The sequence below is a fragment of the Pelobates fuscus genome, unplaced genomic scaffold (genome assembly GCF_036172605.1).
Source record: "Pelobates fuscus isolate aPelFus1 unplaced genomic scaffold, aPelFus1.pri scaffold_24, whole genome shotgun sequence".
Taxonomy (NCBI): domain Eukaryota; kingdom Metazoa; phylum Chordata; class Amphibia; order Anura; family Pelobatidae; genus Pelobates; species Pelobates fuscus.
Genome location: NW_026961888.1, coordinates 199858 through 218336, shown reverse-complemented (window position 1 = coordinate 218336; position 18479 = coordinate 199858). Strand labels below are relative to the sequence as shown.

The 18479-nt window shown below is 48.1% G+C and overlaps 4 protein-coding genes across 4 annotated transcripts; 2 read left to right on the top strand and 2 right to left on the bottom strand.

Annotated features, from left to right (window-relative positions):
* Window positions 1-3687: 3687 nt before the first annotated feature.
* Window positions 3688-4068, bottom strand: LOC134584857 (histone H2B 1.1-like). Its single transcript, XM_063440673.1, has one exon. It carries the CDS (start codon window positions 4066-4068, stop codon window positions 3688-3690), a length of 381 nt encoding a protein of 126 aa, XP_063296743.1.
* A 295-nt stretch (window positions 4069-4363) lies between these two features.
* LOC134584855 (histone H2A type 2-B-like) lies at window positions 4364-4753 on the top strand. Its single transcript, XM_063440672.1, has one exon. It carries the CDS (start codon window positions 4364-4366, stop codon window positions 4751-4753), a length of 390 nt encoding a protein of 129 aa, XP_063296742.1.
* A 1085-nt stretch (window positions 4754-5838) lies between these two features.
* LOC134584854 (histone H3) lies at window positions 5839-6249 on the top strand. Its single transcript, XM_063440671.1, has one exon. It carries the CDS (start codon window positions 5839-5841, stop codon window positions 6247-6249), a length of 411 nt encoding a protein of 136 aa, XP_063296741.1.
* Window positions 6250-8179: 1930 nt separating this feature from the next.
* LOC134584835 (histone H1B-like) lies at window positions 8180-8827 on the bottom strand. The gene has a single exon (XM_063440654.1). It carries the CDS (start codon window positions 8822-8824, stop codon window positions 8180-8182), a length of 645 nt encoding a protein of 214 aa, XP_063296724.1. The 5' UTR covers window positions 8825-8827.
* Between the last annotated feature and the right edge of the window lie 9652 nt (window positions 8828-18479).

Below are 18479 nucleotides of genomic sequence, written 5' to 3'. Positions count from 1 at the left end.
TATAGCTCCCATCCACCTTAGCCAGTTTGGGCCAAAGCCCATCTGTTCCAGGGTGGCAAGCATCAGGGACCAGTCCACCCTGTTGAAAGCCTTTTCGGCATCTCTGGAGAGTAACAGTGTCTGGGTGTTTGTGTGTTCAGAGTGATGCATGAGATTAATGAGTTTGGTGATATTATTTTTTAGCTTCTCGGCCTTGTATAAATCCAGCCTGGTCTGGGTGAATTAGCTCTGGGAGCTTGAGGCGTAGGCGGTTAGCTAGTGTTTTAGTGAACATTTTTTAAATCAATATTTTTAAGTGAGATAGGCCAATAACTCCCACATTGGGTCAAATCTTTACCTGGTTTGGGTAGAGTGCAATAGTGGCTTCCGATGCCTGTGGGGGTATGGAATTGTCTTTAAGTAGGGAGTTGAGTGCGTCTAGGAGTGGGGGTATGAGCTGGATGGAAAAGCTCTTGTAGTATTTGGCCGTGAAGACATCTGGGCCCGGGCTCTTTCCTAGTGGGAGGGAGTGTATCACTACTTCTAACTCCTCTTTAGTTGTGGGAGAGTCAAGTCTTTGTTGTACGTTGGGTGGGATTGTCTTGGCGATCCTTTGTTTGAGGAAGGCTCTTATGTCAGTAACATCTGGGGGGAGAGTCCCTCAAGTTGTAAAGTTTGTGGTAAAACTCCTGGAAGGCTAGCATGATGTCCGCCATCAGATTTGACTTGGTCCCTTGTGGAGTCTGTATGGATGAGATAAATGTGGTTTGTCTTTGTGTTTTTAGAGCTTGCGCTGATAGTCGTCCCCCTTTGCCCCCTTGGGTATAGTACCGGTGTCTGGTAAGAAGAAGACTTTTCTTGATTTGTGTTCCATTAAGGGTGGCTAGCTCTGAGCGTTTATCCAAAAGTGTTTTATATGTGGTGAGGTCTAGGTTGTTTTTGTCTGTGGATTCAAGTGTTTCAACAAACAACCGGGCACCTATTTTAACTAGCAAATTGTCCGGCAGAGGCATATCGAGCAGTATCAGAAATGCATCTATACGAGAAGGTCAAGGAGAAATGAATGGTTCAATACAATATAACCCCGGAAACCTACCGGACAAACAAACAAACTAGAGGATTACGTTAAGGGCACAAAGACTACTATACCAAATGGGCATTTTGAAGCTCAGCCATGATATTCCCCTTGCAGGGCAATTAGGCATTTGGAAAGCGAATCATCGGATCATACAGGGATATAGCCAAACCTTTGATATGTGTCAGCGAGTAGAGAAAAAAGGTGAATACCCGAAAGCTAAATAAAAATCCGTACCCAGGGGGCGGAGCCTGACCGCCAAGCAGTACAGACGTGGGCACCACGAGCTCTCGCCTGACGGGCCAAATTTGGGTCAAACTCAACGGCTACACTGACCGCAGACTCACCGGGTTGTGCTACCCATGCTGGGAATGCACTGCGGAACCGAAGGACACCCCTCTGAAACCCGTCGAGGCAGGGAAACCGAAACGCCGAGTGCGGCCTACTAAAGTTGGAGCCGGGGAGAGACGGCCGCTCACCCCGACGCCAGACACACCAAGCGTCTCTACAGGTCTCCTACCCCCCCCCCCCCCTCTGGACCGGTGGGGGTTATCCCGGTCCCCACTGGGGGAACAGACTGTGGCATCAATCACCACCCCAGCTATCTGAACGCAGCAGGCGACACGAGGCACTCCAACCTCACGGTGGTAGAGGTTGAACGGTGGTAGAGTGCCTGAGGGAGAGACGGGGTGACACAGTAAGGGAGCGGGTTGCACAGTGGTGTGAAAGTGAGGGAGGGGATTGCAACTGGTGGCCCCTGGTGTCTTTGATCCCTGGTGCTCCAGTAAGCTCTCTCTACAATTTGCCCTGAGAGACTGCACAGTCTGCAACTCCACCAGGTGTGAGCTGCAGATTGTGCAGTGCCTCACAATATCCAGAAAACATAGCATTGAAGTGGTATCCCGCGGCGACGGTCTGATTGGCCAGAGATCGCGAGACACTGCATAGTCAGCGGAGCTGCAGACTGTGCTGGCTTTCTGCTTCTCAGGACAGAGTGGAGGGACCTCGCAACCAGCAGCATACCGGGCAAGGTGTGGGGTCCTTGTACCTGACACAGTATGCCTGCCCGATGGCGAGTTAGGCCTTAGGCAGCCGCCTAAATCGCTGCTCAGTGCCGACTGCGGTCTCTCTCCCTCCAGTGCAGCATTTTCTATTTGAAGCTGGGAGGTAATGATAGTCAGTCACTTCCCAGCATCTCATGCTACAGGGATTCCGTTGGGCAATTAAACAGTGCTTACCGAGTCCCTCTGCAGCAATGCCCATCAGGTTTCTTTAAGTGTATGGGCTACCCAATGGGCAAATCACTACAGAACTCCAGTTTTGTTCTCGCTGGACCATAGGTTCCTGCAGAAAACCAATTGGAAAACGCTGTTTGAGTGTATACAGGCACATCTGGTGAGAAAGTGTATAATGTGTTGGTGCAATAAACAGGAAAAAAAGGCAAGTTACAAAAAAAATAAAATGCTTATGTCTTTAAGATCAAAACAGGCTTATCAGATTGTCTTTAATAAGCTCAACATGTCTGCAGACACTGAAATCATCATGCTGATATTTAGATGAAGCCTCAATGGTCTAAATTGTTCTTTACTGGCAAACACCAAATCAAAAAAAAAAAAAAAAAAAAGGAGGATTTCCATGTATCCAAAAAGTAATGAACAATCGTATGTGGACTAATGTAGATACTTTCTAAGGACAGGTATCTAATTCAGTCGGGGGTTGGCTGAACAAATGGATACAACTAAACCTTTAATAAGAATAAAGCTAAAGGGGTGGGATACCCCAAAAGAAGTCACCAATATCAAGACTTACACAAAATAAAGACAATTACAAAAATAAATCCGTACATATCCAATGTGCAATAAAGGGAAAAGCCTGCTAAATGTTCCAAAGTAAGCCTGCGCACATTCCCCATAACTAGTGGAAATGATAGAACATAGGGTAGGTAGGCTAGATATTGCACACTAGCTGTTTTGAGGTATATATGTCAAAAAGACCTTTTAAAGTCTAGTAAAATACTAGCGTGAGCAAAAAGACGATAGAACCACATACTAGGCTTCCATGAGTTGCAACATAGTAATAGACAGTATCAGGATGAAGTGAAACATTGTTTCAATAGGCTATAACAAAAGAGAAAGAAACGGATACACTTATCGAGTGAAATCCCTGGCCATGTAGCCATTTGGTAAAGTATTAGGTATAAGATCTCCTACAGTAGCAGCTTTTATAATATCCCTAATGCGACTTCAAGCGCTACCCTGAATAAGAAGCCTGTCCCTAATCTACAGTTACTAGATATACAGCCGCCCAACGAATATCTTCTAAGATCAAGTCCGGTATCTAGGTAGACTTGAAAGTAATAGAGCGGAGCAAACTGAGCATTAGGTGGCTAAATCAGCATGTGAGTGATACAAGTGTCTAAAATGTGCAAACACGAGCAGCTCGAGATCTTCAGAGTTACAGGACAGCATGGAAAGGGTTAAGTGAAAGGAAAGCTACACGTTTGCGTGAGCTTGTGGTGGGCAGCAAGTAAGCTGTAGAGTTGATGCATGGGTGTGATGCCAGCTCTGAGAGAGACAGTGTGGGTGGCTCTTAAAAGAGCCTTTGTGTTAGCGGGTGGTCAGGGAGGCGGACATTTACTTGGCGCTGGTGTACTTTGTGACAGCCTTGGTGCCCTCAGACACGGCGTGCTTTGCCAGCTCTCCGGGTAGTAGCAGGCGCACGGCAGTCTGGATCTCCCGGGAGGTGATGGTGGAGCGCTTGTTGTAGTGAGCCAGGCGAGAAGCTTCTCCTGCGATGCGCTCAAAGATATCATTGACAAAGGAGTTCATGATCCCCATTGCCTTGGAGGAGATGCCGGTGTCGGGATGGACCTGCTTCAGCACCTTGTACACGTAGATGGCATAGCTCTCCTTCCTGCTCTTTCTACGCTTCTTGCCATCTTTCTTCTGAGTCTTGGTGACGGCTTTTTTGGAGCCTTTCTTGGGGGCTGGTGCGGACTTTGCTGGATCAGGCATGATTAACGCTGTTAGCTCGCGAGCGAATAGCAAGCTGCTTGCTCCGGCGGTTCTATTTATAGGCGGACCATGTAAATGAGGCCCTTCCGCTTCCCTTCCTGCGATTGGTTGCTAAAGTCAGATGACGTAAGGAAGCGGCTGTTTAACACTAGCTCCAGCAATAGATTGGTTCCCTGTATAACGTGTCTCTAATTGGCTGCTTGTAAAGTCATCCAATCACAGAGCACAGTGTGTTTATAAATAGCCTGTGGTAGGGGAGGAGTTTTCATCTTCTTGCATTCAATCAAGAACAAACATGTCTGGCCGCGGAAAGCAAGGTGGAAAGACCCGTGCAAAGGCGAAGACTCGCTCATCCCGAGCGGGACTTCAGTTCCCAGTCGGCAGAGTCCACCGTTTGCTGAGGAAGGGCAATTATGCAGAGCGTGTGGGAGCCGGTGCCCCCGTCTATCTGGCTGCAGTGCTGGAGTACCTGACCGCTGAGATTCTGGAGCTGGCAGGGAATGCCGCTAGAGACAACAAAAAGACCCGCATCATTCCCCGCCATCTCCAGCTCGCTGTCCGTAACGATGAAGAGCTCAACAAACTGCTGGGAGGAGTGACTATCGCCCAGGGAGGTGTCCTGCCTAACATCCAGGCTGTGCTGCTGCCCAAGAAGACCGAGAGCCACAAGCCCAAGAGCAAGTAAAGCGGACAGCTGCTGCACCTGCCTCCCTCACCTACCAAACACAAAGGCTCTTTTAAGAGCCACCCACGTTCTCCACAAAGAGCCGATTAATTGTTCTGCTGCGCGCAAACCGTTCCCTGTATCTACACACACACCACGCTGGCAGCTCATAAGCAAGCTAAAATATTAGGGCGCTTCTGTCACAGCACTGACTGAGTCCCATTTGCAGTCCATATCCTGTCCAACATTCCAGCTATAGAACTAGTTAAAATCAATGGCTGCCATGCATGTCTATGATAAACGCAGCAGCAAATCAATACCAATTGGGGCAAGTGTATATAGTGTACAGGTCCTCTTTTGTTAAGCGGGGCATCTCTACATGTCGCTCACTCTCAGGATTCCCCCCTCTCCCGCTGTCTGGAGGACATGCCGGGTGAAACCTACTATGAGCGTTCAAATCCTAGCGGCGCTACAGCTCTGTTGTCTGTGCTGCTGGATGAGTTAACGCAGCCTTAATAGCCTGGCCTCTCGGCTGAAAACATTGTTTCAATAAGTGGATGCTTTGTAACATTTCCTGCTGCTCTGTCTCCTGGAGCTCATTTGTATGGCTACTGAGCGTCCTGTGAGTGAAAGTCCTTTATCAGACGTGGCTTCTATCCCATCGAAAGAAGCGGCCTTTCTGCATGTGTAAGAGGTCAATGTCCCATGCACCCCTCCCCCTCGATAAAGCCTATACAGCTATTAATAAGTATGTTGGGAGGAATACGTCCATTACTGCCCACTGCCATTCCTTTCAACTAGTAGCGTCTATAATAAATGCTGTCAGGACAGGAAGGGTCACTAAAGGCTTAGATCCCTTCTTTGGGCGCGTGGTCTCAATAGATGGAGGAGGGGGGAGGGGATGAAGCAGTTGATTTGAGCGGGCATTTTGAATGTGGGGGAGGGGATGAGAAGCAGTTGATTTGAGCGGGTATTTTGAAATGGTTTACTATTTGTTTTCAGCCAATCAGAACATACCACCCACTTGATGAACCAATGAAAACGCCGTATCGGCTATAAAGCCCAGGCTACAGCGAGCAGCGTTCATTCCCTTTCGTTTTGCTACAATGGCCAGAACTAAGCAGACAGCCCGTAAGTCGACCGGAGGCAAGGCTCCCCGCAAGCAGCTAGCCACCAAAGCTGCTAGAAAGAGCGCCCCAGCTACCGGGGGAGTGAAAAAGCCTCACCGTTACCGTCCAGGAACTGTGGCTCTCAGGGAGATCCGCCGTTATCAGAAGTCCACCGAGCTGCTCATCCGCAAGCTGCCCTTCCAGCGCCTTGTCCGTGAGATCGCTCAGGATTTCAAGACTGATCTGCGCTTCCAGAGCTCTGCTGTCATGGCTCTGCAAGAGGCTAGCGAGGCTTACCTGGTTGGTCTTTTTGAGGATACCAACTTGTGCGCCATCCACGCTAAGAGGGTCACAATCATGCCCAAAGACATCCAGCTGGCTCGTAGGATCCGAGGCGAACGTGCTTAAGTTGAAACCTGCTAACACAAAACACAAAGGCTCTTTTAAGAGCCACCAAATCTGCACTCGAACGAGCTCCAACACATTCATAAAAACGTGTCTTTTAGCCTGTGACTTTGAGCGGGCTAGCTACGGAGCCCACACACTACAATGCTCAAATGTCCCCACATATCCCATTTTCACGTCAGGCAACGATGTAGCCATCATCTCTGCTGGTCTATTTCACTGGCGATTTTACAATAACTTCACTATTTAGAATCCATCGTGTGGAGAGGCAGCAGGAAAAAGACTACTTTTTCGCTTAGAGGAGAATACATAGTTAACACAGGAGTGCATATGCAAAGCTAGTAACAATGTTTCTATTTAAGTGGCTGCAAGCATGTATTAAATGTAGGCAACAGTAACAATACACCAAAACCAGAGCTTTCTTGACAGTGTGTGTGTACGTACTTGCTCATATTTTTTTTACATCCCCTACCATTAACAGAAGGCGGCTCCAAATCCTCCGATGGTTCAAAAATGCGGTCTACAAATACAGTGTTTAGCAACCTTTCCCGTCTAGATGTTTGGGAGCAGCCTCTACTACTATCTCCTTCTCGGTGTATCTATGTAGATAGCAGGCAATTTATCAGGTGTGGAAGGGGTTAAAGTGATTAGGTTCAGTCTTTTAGTGAAAAAGTGGGTGGCCCTGAAAAGGGCCTTTGGGTTAATGGGGTGTGCGGTAAAGTCAAGCCCGAGTTTTAACCTCCGAAGCCATAGAGAGTGCGGCCCTGGCGCTTAAGAGCATAAACTACGTCCATGGCGGTGACAGTCTTCCTCTTGGCATGCTCGGTGTAAGTGACGGCGTCCCGGATGACGTTCTCCAGGAATACCTTCAGCACCCCGCGAGTCTCCTCATAGATGAGGCCGGAAATACGCTTCACGCCTCCCCTGCGAGCAAGGCGACGAATTGCAGGCTTGGTAATGCCCTGGATGTTGTCACGAAGAACCTTCCTGTGACGCTTAGCGCCACCTTTTCCGAGACCCTTTCCTCCTTTGCCTCTGCCAGACATGGTTCTGCTCTTCTTTCTGCACGAACGATATGAGATGCTTTGCAAAGCTCTTCCTTATATACTCCTCGGACGGACCGTATGGGGACCTGCAGCAAAGGAGGCGGGCGTTTTAAACACGCCCCTTCACTTTTTTTTTTCCTCTCAATAATATGCTTAACCCTCTCCTTCCGTGCTCGAAATGGTTCTGGCTTTTAAAACCAAAGCTGTTTATGCTTCAAAAGATTTCACAATCGTGAAGTCTTTTGAAGTATAATCATTTTATCATGTCTTTAGTGTTTCTTTGATAGTCGGCTTAGCTACTGCACAAGGTATCATTTCTTGGGCTTTATCACTCTTTGAATATCGAAATAAGCGCCCGTTTCACACGTGGAGAGAGGACGAGGACAGTCCCTTTTATTATCACCATGTACAAAATCGCAATCCCTAAAATATGTTCTGCTTTATTATCTTACTGAAAAAGGCAATAACATTAAATCTAGTCTGGAAGGACACTGTGTGATATTCTATATATTATATGCGTTTCTCACTAAAACTGGCCTTTCGCAATTTAATGAAGAAACACCCTCAGTATCTTAGAACGGAGGGAATTTCTAAGCCAAAAAAAAATAAAAAAAATCAACGCTCAAGTGTAGCACTGGTATACGGGGACTTAGCCACACCGACAAGATACATTCCTGTGTAATCTTTTCGAGCACTAGATGCTGGGATTACAGGATTCATTAGGTTATTCCTGACTTTAGAATGAGGGATGGAGGGGGAACGATATGTGTGACATGACACCAAAACAAACACGTTGCCATCACTGATATATAGCTCTGAAATGAGAATGTGGTGGCTCTTACAAGAGCCTTTGGGGTTTGGAAAATAAAATTAAATGCGAGCAAGGCTTATTTCTTTTTGGGAGCTGCCTTTTTAGCCTTTGCAGGACTCTTTGCGGCTTTGGGTTTGGCTGCCTTTTTGGCAGGGCTCTTCACGGTCTTCTTAGCCGGGCTTTTCACTACCTTCTTGGGCTTGGCGGCTTTGACTTTCTTCGGACTTTTGGTGGCCTTTTTAGCGGAGGCGGCCGGCTTTTTGGCCTTTTTCGGGCTCTTTGCAGCTACCTTCTTAGGTTTGGCTGGAGACTTGGTGGCTTTCTTCGGGGCAGGCTTCTTGACTTTAGCCGGTGCCTTTTTCTTGGTAGCCTTGTCCTTGCTCTCCGCCTGCTTTTTGTTGAGCTTGAAGGAGCCGGAAGCTCCGCTTCCTTTGACCTGGACGAGAGTGCTTTTAGTCACCAAGCCCTTGAGAGCCAGCTTGAGGCGGCTGTTATTCTTTTCCACATCATAACCAGAAGCAGCCAAAGCCTTCTTCAGAGCTGCCAGGGACACCCCGCTGCGCTCTTTAGAAGCGGACACAGCTTTGACAATGAGCTCGGACACGCTAGGACCGGAGGGCTTAGCGGCTTTCTTGACACCGGCTGCTTTCTTGGGCTGCTTCTTCTTGGAGGCGCTTTCTACCGCAGGTGCGGCGGCGGGAGCTGGGGCGGCTTCAGACATGGTCACTATTCTCTATGAAGATCAAGCAATAATACGCGCCCGCAGCAGCCTCCAAATTATACATCTCCAGCTAGCATCTTATTGGCTGATCTAACCACGCTCTGATTGGATACAGTCTTATGACACACCCTCCACTGTCCCTACTCCATCTTTTCACACTCTGCTCTCACACTGTGTTTCCGAATGGATAAAACGAATACATTTAGGTAAAATAAGAGGACGGAGGTCGATGCCATCTATCGTGGAATGTACTAAACTATCTAACCAAGAATTCATTAGCAGCTCCATGGGTCCCGAGGGTTGTCACGATCTAGCAGAGCCGGTGAAAGCTGACACATCTCCTTTGGGATGAGCCTGATGTTCTCCACAAACATTACTGTGATAACTATTAAAAGAATATATTCCAAGGTTTTCTTTCTCACTCTTATGCAAGAAAGGGAAGGGGCCCGTGTTATCAAGGTGGGTTGAAGCTCGTGTCGTAAAGAAACAGAGAAAAGGGATTTTGATCCTCGTTTGTTCAGACAGGTAGCTCAGGTAGGATGTAGTAAGATCATAGCAGAAGAGCTCTTAGTCGTGGCAATTTTTAAATTACATAATTACATAATTGTATGTTATATATCTATGTTTACCCTCTAACAACAACTAAGACCAGTTATATTAAAACACACACACTGTGTTCTCCAGGAAATCCTTTATGAAGCCTGGTGTAGGTCTGGCACAGTAAACAACAGCAATGAGTTCCGCACTCTAGGGACTTTTTTCCAAAACATCAAAAACATTTCAATGCTATTTCAAATCATGATAAAAACATGACAGCAAAAATTGTCCTGATTTTAGCACCAAATTAGGAGCTAACATGTTGATCTGTGTGGCGGACCACCAGGGTATCACCTTCATGGATTCCCTTTCCCGTTGTATTAGCTAGTACAGCTTTCCACAAATACATTTGTCTAAACGTAATGCTGGGAGTCAGTGGCGTACACACGACCCATGGGGCCCCGGTGCTAAAATTGATCCGTGCCCTTCCCCCCGCACTTACTCTGCGCGGGCAACAGATGGCGGCAGGCTCCGGGTTGCAGGGCTGCAGGGCTGCGACCGCGGTATGTACGCAAGTGTATGCAGATACACATACACTTAAAGGACCACTTTAGACACCCAGATCACTTCAGCTCAATGAAGTGGTCTGGGTTCCAGGGCCCTCTAGTTTAACCCTGCAGCTGAATACATAGCAGTTTCAGAGAAACTGCTATGTTTCACTGATGGTTAATCCAGCCTCTAGTGGCTGTGTCACTGACAGCGGCTAGAGGCGCTTCCGCGATTCTCCCTGTGAAAATCACAGTGAGAAGACGCTCGACGTCCATAGGAAAGCATTGAGTAATGCTTTTCTATGGGCGGTTTGAATGCGCGCGCGGCTCTTGCCACGCATGCGCATTGGGAGCTGAGAGGCAGGTCGGGGCGGAGGGATCCCAAGCGCCAAGGGAGTCCGGCGCTGGAGAAAGGTAAGTGCTTAAGGGGTTTAAAACACACACACACTCTCACGAACAGACGCATACACACTAGCTAACAGACACACAAATTTACTGCCAAAGACACACTCAGTGACAGACAGAGACACATACACACTCACTTATAAAACACACACTCTCACTGACAAACACACACTCACTAAGACACCTAAGACTCACTAGACTCACTAACCTAAGACTCACTAGACTCACTAACAGACTCACTAACAGACACACACAAACTAGCACACTCAGTAACAGACACACACACTCACTCACACACAGACACACACACTGACACTCACTAACAGACACACACTCAATAACAGACACACACAACTAACACACAGTAACACACGCAAACAAAAACTAACACACTCACTGACACTCACTAGCAGACACAGTAACACACACACTGGCACAAAAATGTGCACTAACACACACACACACACACACACTGTAGCACTAACACACATACACACGTTTTTTGTGTGTTTTTTTTTTCAGATTTAATCCCGCAGCCTCCCTTTCCAGTCCAGTCCAGGGGCTGCCCGGCGGCCGGTCCTGCTGGCTCGTGAGGGAACACTGTCCCCTGAGCGCTCTCTGCCCAGCTCCCTCGCACATTTTTACTGATGCCGGAGCCAGAATATAACTTCATATTCCGGCTGCAGCATAAGTGCGGGGCGCGCAAGGGAGCTGATCAGAGAGCGCTCAGGGGAGAGTGCTCCCTCGCGCGCGCGCGCCCGGTAACACCAGGGCCGGCCTCGGGGGCCCTGATGTGGCCAGCTCCTTGTCCCCCCAGTAGAAGAGTCTGCCCACACTGGCGTACATACCGAGTCGCTAGGTGGCCGGGCCCCCTGGTGGGCCGGGCCCAGTCGCAGCTGCAACCCCTGCGACCGCGGTATGTACGCCAGTGCTGGGAGTAGATCTGGTTTATTCAGGCAAGGCACACAGAATTTATACACAGACCCCCAGCATGGGGTCTCCATTCATGGACACACAATCCTGGACACACTTTGATGGACTGCATGGTACCCTGACTGGGCACCTCTGCCAAGCTTGCTTCCTAGCTATCACTGGGACACCAGTAGTGCTATAGCCCCTACCCGCTGCAGCTTGGCTGGGGTCTATCCAAACTTTCCTAACCTGTAACAGGGTCCTAGTGATTAAGCTCTCTTGCACAGAGTATAGCTGTCTCACCCAAACATGAGCCCAGCAAGAGTGCGGCTTGGAGTGGGCAAAGATGGCCGCCAACACGTGACCAAGTTTGTCCCAGACTCCAGGGATCCCATTGCCCTGGCATTTGAACGCTTTTGGGAGCAATACTGGGAACAAGCTAAACAGAGCCAAACAAGACCCACGGCTGCAACAAGCCCTCCACAGAACGGGGACAAACCACCACAGCCAGGGCGGAAAGCTGGCGCTACACAAGCGGGGAAGCGGAGGAGGAAGCCGCACAAAGCGTCCCGACACAGAGCTGACAAGCGGGTGCACTCATCTCCGTACCCCTTACATGCCTACCAAACAGCGGGGACCGCCAACAGCCTCTAAAGCGGCTCCTACATCGGAGAAATCGGAGACGCAGCGGGCCCACCCGAAGGTAGTCACCCATCATGCAATGCCCAACACCCGATATGACCAGCACCTTGGCACAGACCTGCTGCACTCTCCCAGACGGGGAACAGGCTGAGGGTCGGACCGGCCCTGGGACAGCATGACTGTTGAGAGACGTACTCACAAACTGCTACTACACCCTGGACATTAACTGTCCCTCTTGGCGAACACGAGTACTAGCCCTTATGCATACTGCTGGCCTGTGAGGGTGACTTTATCCCAACACGAGCTTGTTATAGATAGAAGCAGCATTATCTATTTTTTTTTTTTTTTTTTTTCGTTTTATTACTCCATGGCACAGATACATCTATGCCGGCTAATTGCATGTCATTACTTAACTTAGCCTGATTACAGCCAGGCTACCAACATGCTTACTAATGTAGAAAGGTACTGCTGGGGATATCTCACCTCTATTAACGTGCTTACCAGGTGGTTTTATAGCTCACCGGTTTAACATTGTAGTCTAACCTGTTTTCAATGTTGTAAATTCTCTGATATATATAGCTGATAACAATCTAACCTGGATAACCTAGTTTAACGCTGTTATTGATAATATTATTAGATATAACTCTTTGTCATGCGATAATAATCCATAAAACTGTGCTATGTTTTAATGCCTAACCAATGTAAATCTATGTATGACGCTCTGCATGCTCTAGCTGTTGTGGCATTGTGTGCTTTATGTGATTTTTCATGCACAAATAAAATAAAGAATTTAAAAAAAAACACGAGCCAAGACTTAGTAAAGGGTGAAGTAGAACTGTGTTATCCAGTGTGTGGTGGCCACTCGGGTAGGGGCAGAAGTCTCCCAGCTACTCTGTGTCCCAGATACCGCACTTCAGCCATACCAATGTGACACTTGTCTGGCTTCAGAGTTAAGCCAGCTGCTCTAATTCGGCCGATAACCTTCCCTACATGGGAAATCTTCCTCCTATGAGTCACAATTGATAGCTATGCTGTCCAGGTACGCACGTGCAAATTCCTGGAAGCCATTGAGGAACCTATCCACCATACGTTGAAAGGTGGCTGGGACATTCTTCATCTAGAACGGCATGACCTGATATTGGAATAGGCCAAGCGGGGTGACGAATGCCGACTTGGGGATAGCCTCCTCGGCCAGGTGAATCTGCTAGTAGCCCTTGCATAGGTCTGTTGTGGCGAGATACTGTCCCCATGCTATATGATGAAATAGTTCCTCCAGGGCATGGGATAAGAGTTGGTAAGAGTCCGATCGTTCAGTCGCCTGTAGTCCACGCAGAAGAGTGTTGTTCCGTCCCGCTTCGGTACTAGGACTACAAGCCAAGTCTGAAGCCTCAATCACTCCTAGTCACAGCATTTACTGTATATCCTTCCGTATCTCTTACCGGACTGCCTCGAGAATGTGGTAGGGGTGGTTGCCTCATAGGTGCTTGTCCTGGGATTTCCACGTTGTGTACAGCCAGGGTGATGTACCCAGGGTCTTGGGAGAAGGTCTTTCGTTTAGCTTTCAATAATTTGTGGGCCTGAACTATTTCTTTATCAGTCAGTTTGTCTCCTAGTTTGACTTGAGCGATAAGGTCAACTTGGGAGTCTCCCTCTAGCAAGTCAGGTAATGCGAGGCTGTCTAGATCCTCAGAAGCTGGGGCGCACACTGCAGTTACATCGTCCTTCCTTTTTTTGTACTCTTTAAGCATATTAACGTGGAAGGAGCAGTTTACTCTCTCATCTGCACAGCTGGCTACCACATAGGTGGTATTGCAGATATGCTCCACCACCTTGTAGGGACCCTGCCATGCCGCCTGTAATTAATCATGTCAGACCGGTTTAATCTTTTGTCCAACACGGAAACTACGCAGTCGGGTACCCCGGTCATACCATACTTTCTGTCACCCCTTGTCAGCTTGGAGGTTCTCTTTTACCAACTTAGCCAACTGTTCCATGTGGTCACAGAGTTTTAGCACATTCCCCCATCCCAATGCACTGTGATGAGGTCCTCGTAATCTTCTCCCATATAATAGTCCAAAGCAGTTCCTGCGGCACCTCCCAATATGCACATAAGAAGTGCGGTAGGAGTCGCTCCCAGTCTCGGCAAGCAGTGTTCTGTTGAACCGCTCGCAGATATATATATATATATATATATATATATATATATATTTTTTTTTTTTTTTTTTTTTCTGCCGGTTATAAGGAGAACTCAGGATGGATTTTACTGAGACTACCTAGAAATCCCAAAGCTGACCTAAAACGGATCAAGCAGTGTCTGTTCGGCTTTTTTTCCTTTTTCCTTTTTTTTTTAGAAATTGTTTATTTTAAAATTCTTGCAAATGTAACAATTGATACTTCAAAAATGTGTATAACATTGCTGCTTTAGTCATAATGTCTAGTACAAAGTTCACATTCAGTAACAGAAATACTTGTAGTCGACATAGAGGGGAAGTGAAGACCAAAAATAATAAGGGTGTTGATATTCAAATAGATTCGCTGGTAGTTCAAGGTCTCATATTATCTCCAGCTGGGTGTCACTATCGGTCTGTTTGACTGGTGTTCATGAAGTTACACTAGGGTTCCCAGGAGGTCATGTATATTTTTTTTTTCCAGTGGAGGGTGATAAGCAGATTTGCTGCTTTGAGCAGATGTATGTCTAGGGTCCTAGTGTCCCTTGGTATGGAGGGAGGCAATATAAGATATAGGAGTGTTTAAGGTGGGTAGGGTATGGTGGTTCCCGTTATGAGGTGTATGAGACTGGAGATCCGTGACCAGAACTTTTGGTTCACCGTGCATGACCACCAGATGTGAGCCGTGTCCCCAATGGCCTCTAGTCATCTACAGCAGTTATTGGACGTGCCTGGGAATGCCCGTTTGAGTTTGGATGGGGTGTAGTGCCATCTAGCTATCTTCTTATAGTTACTTTCTTGTGTCGCTAAGCTGGTGGATGATTTTTGTGTCAGGAGGAATATTTGCTTCCAGTCATTATCTGCGAAAGATAAGTGCAGTTCTTGTTCCCAGTGTTTTTTGTAGAGTAGGTTGATTGGTTGGCTAGTGTCCTGTAGTAGGCATATGTGGTTTTGACCTGTTTCTTTTTGAGTGTGCATTGGGTGCACGTAAGTTCGAATTTGGTCAGTGCTCGGTGACCTTGTTGGGGGTATTTGTTGGTCCGCAAAAAGTGAATGAGTTGATCGTAGAGAAATTTTTGAAGGGTCGTGGGAGTTCCCTGCGGGTGTAGGGACGACAGGGGCCTAACTCCCTCATTGTCAAGGAGGTCTCGTGAAGGTAGGTATGCTGTGGTATGATATTATCTGTATGCCGCTCCCGATTCACCAGGCTTGAAGAGCGGATTGTGAGTCAGTGGATATAGCGGTGATGGGTATGGTGATATGTCCGCCGCCAATGACTCATGTGTGACCACATTCTCAGTGTCGGAGTAATGGTCGGGTGTTGTTTGTGCATAAGGAAGGATTGGCCAGAGTTGTGCCATGGTATTGTGTGTATGGGGACACGGAAGATGTTATTCTCTACATCTACCCATTGTTTGGTCGTGTTCTTGCCTGTCCAGTCATAAATCCTGGCCAATAGTACTGCACTGTGGTATCGTTCCACATCTGGCAGCCCCAGACCCCCCTCCGTCTTTGATCTTGTGAGCAGCTGATAGGCTAGCCTGGGGCGTTTGTGGGACCAAATAAATGTCGTAAATAGTTTTTGTATGGCAGCAAAGAAGGTTGTGGGTAGAGTGATCGGGAGAACTTGCAGCAAGTATAATATTCTTGGGAGAATACTAATTTTCAGGATATTTATCCTGCAAAACCAGCTGAACTGCAAAGTGTGCCATTTAGTAAGATCTTTAGTTCTAGCTTGGATTAGCAGGGGGGTGGGGGGTGGTTTCATATAGTCGTGAGATAACGGATGGTAGTGCTACCCCCAGATATGTTATATGCTCTGTTCCCCAGGAGAATGGGAAGTTTGATTGTAGATGTGTTTTGGTCGAGTTTAGTACTTTCAGTGGGAGGAGTTCACATTTACCTAGAGTGGCATGAAAGGTGAACACTTTGCTATAGAGAGACATCTCCTCCAGTATATGAGGGAGTGAGGAGCTGGGTTCGGAGACCGTGAATAGCATGTCATCTGCAAATGCTGATATTTTGTGTTCTGCCCATCCAAATTTGAAACCCTTGATGTTAGGATTTTCTCTAACTCCCTGGAGGAATGGCTCCAGGACCAGGACGAAACAAAGAGGGGTGCTATTGGAGATGGGTACTGGGAGTGAGAGTTGGCCGTTCACGAGTAGCCTAGCCGTTGGTCTGGAGTATATAGCTCCCATCCACCTTAGCCAGTTTGGGCCAAAGCCCATCTGTTCCAGGGTGGCAAGCATCAGGGACCAGTCCACCCTGTTGAAAGCCTTTTCGGCATCTCTGGAGAGTAACAGTGTCTGGGTGTTTGTGTGTTCAGAGTGATGCATGAGATTAATGAGTTTGGTGATATTATTTTTTAGCTTCTCGGCCTTGTATAAATCCAGCCTGGTCTGGGTGAATTAGCTCTGGGAGCTTGAGGCGTAGGCGGTTAGCTAGTGTTTTAGTGAACATTTTTTAAATCAATATTTTTAAGTGAGATAGGCCAATAACTCCCACATTGGGTCAAATCTTTACCTGGTTTGGGTAGAGTGCAATAGTGGCTTCCGATGCCTGTGGGGGTATGGAATTGTCTTTAAGTAGGGAGTTGAGTGCGTCTAGGAGTGGGGGTATGAGCTGGATGGAAAAGCTCTTGTAGTATTTGGCCGTGAAGACATCTGGGCCCGGGCTCTTTCCTAGTGGGAGGGAGTGTATCACTACTTCTAACTCCTCTTTAGTTGTGGGAGAGTCAAGTCTTTGTTGTACGTTGGGTGGGATTGTCTTGGCGATCCTTTGTTTGAGGAAGGCTCTTATGTCAGTAACATCTGGGGGGAGAGTCCCTCAAGTTGTAAAGTTTGTGGTAAAACTCCTGGAAGGCTAGCATGATGTCCGCCATCAGATTTGACTTGGTCCCTTGTGGAGTCTGTATGGATGAGATAAATGTGGTTTGTCTTTGTGTTTTTAGAGCTTGCGCTGATAGTCGTCCCCCTTTGCCCCCTTGGGTATAGTACCGGTGTCTGGTAAGAAGAAGACTTTTCTTGATTTGTGTTCCATTAAGGGTGGCTAGCTCTGAGCGTTTATCCAAAAGTGTTTTATATGTGGTGAGGTCTAGGTTGTTTTTGTCTGTGGATTCAAGTGTTTCAACAAACAACCGGGCACCTATTTTAACTAGCAAATTGTCCGGCAGAGGCATATCGAGCAGTATCAGAAATGCATCTATACGAGAAGGTCAAGGAGAAATGAATGGTTCAATACAATATAACCCCGGAAACCTACCGGACAAACAAACAAACTAGAGGATTACGTTAAGGGCACAAAGACTACTATACCAAATGGGCATTTTGAAGCTCAGCCATGATATTCCCCTTGCAGGGCAATTAGGCATTTGGAAAGCGAATCATCGGATCATACAGGGATATAGCCAAACCTTTGATATGTGTCAGCGAGTAGAGAAAAAAGGTGAATACCCGAAAGCTAAATAAAAATCCGTACCCAGGGGGCGGAGCCTGACCGCCAAGCAGTACAGACGTGGGCACCACGAGCTCTCGCCTGACGGGCCAAATTTGGGTCAAACTCAACGGCTACACTGACCGCAGACTCACCGGGTTGTGCTACCCATGCTGGGAATGCACTGCGGAACCGAAGGACACCCCTCTGAAACCCGTCGAGGCAGGGAAACCGAAACGCCGAGTGCGGCCTACTAAAGTTGGAGCCGGGGAGAGACGGCCGCTCACCCCGACGCCAGACACACCAAGCGTCTCTACAGGTCTCCTACCCCCCCCCCCCCCCCTCTGGACCGGTGGGGGTTATCCCGGTCCCCACTGGGGGAACAGACTGTGGCATCAATCACCACCCCAGCTATCTGAACGCAGCAGGCGACACGAGGCACTCCAACCTCACGGTGGTAGAGGTTGAACGGTGGTAGAGTGCCTGAGGGAGAGACGGGGTGACACAGTAAGGGAGCGGGTTGCACAGTGGTGTGAAAGTGAGGGAGGGGATTGCAACTGGTGGCCCCTGGTGTCTTTGATCCCTGGTGCTCCAGTAAGCTCTCTCTACAATTTGCCCTGAGAGACTGCACAGTCTGCAACTCCACCAGGTGTGAGCTGCAGATTGTGCAGTGCCTCACAATATCCAGAAAACAGAGCATTGAAGTGGTATCCCGCGGCGACGGTCTGATTGGCCAGAGATCGCGAGACACTGCATAGTCAGCGGAGCTGCAGACTGTGCTGGCTTTCTGCTTCTCAGGACAGAGTGGAGGGACCTCGCAACCAGCAGCATACCGGGCAAGGTGTGGGGTCCTTGTACCTGACACAGTATGCCTGCCCGATGGCGAGTTAGGCCTTAGGCAGCCGCCTAAATCGCTGCTCAGTGCCGACTGCGGTCTCTCTCCCTCCAGTGCAGCATTTTCTATTTGAAGCTGGGAGGTAATGATAGTCAGTCACTTCCCAGCATCTC

What these genes read in the sequence shown, in the direction of transcription:
- LOC134584857 (XM_063440673.1), bottom strand. Translation starts at nt 4,068, where the DNA reads ATGCCTGATCCAGCAAAGTCCGCACCAGCCCCCAAGAAAGGCTCCAAA.
- LOC134584855 (XM_063440672.1), top strand. Translation starts at nt 4,364, where the DNA reads ATGTCTGGCCGCGGAAAGCAAGGTGGAAAGACCCGTGCAAAGGCGAAG.
- LOC134584854 (XM_063440671.1), top strand. Translation starts at nt 5,839, where the DNA reads ATGGCCAGAACTAAGCAGACAGCCCGTAAGTCGACCGGAGGCAAGGCT.
- LOC134584835 (XM_063440654.1), bottom strand. Translation starts at nt 8,824, where the DNA reads ATGTCTGAAGCCGCCCCAGCTCCCGCCGCCGCACCTGCGGTAGAAAGC.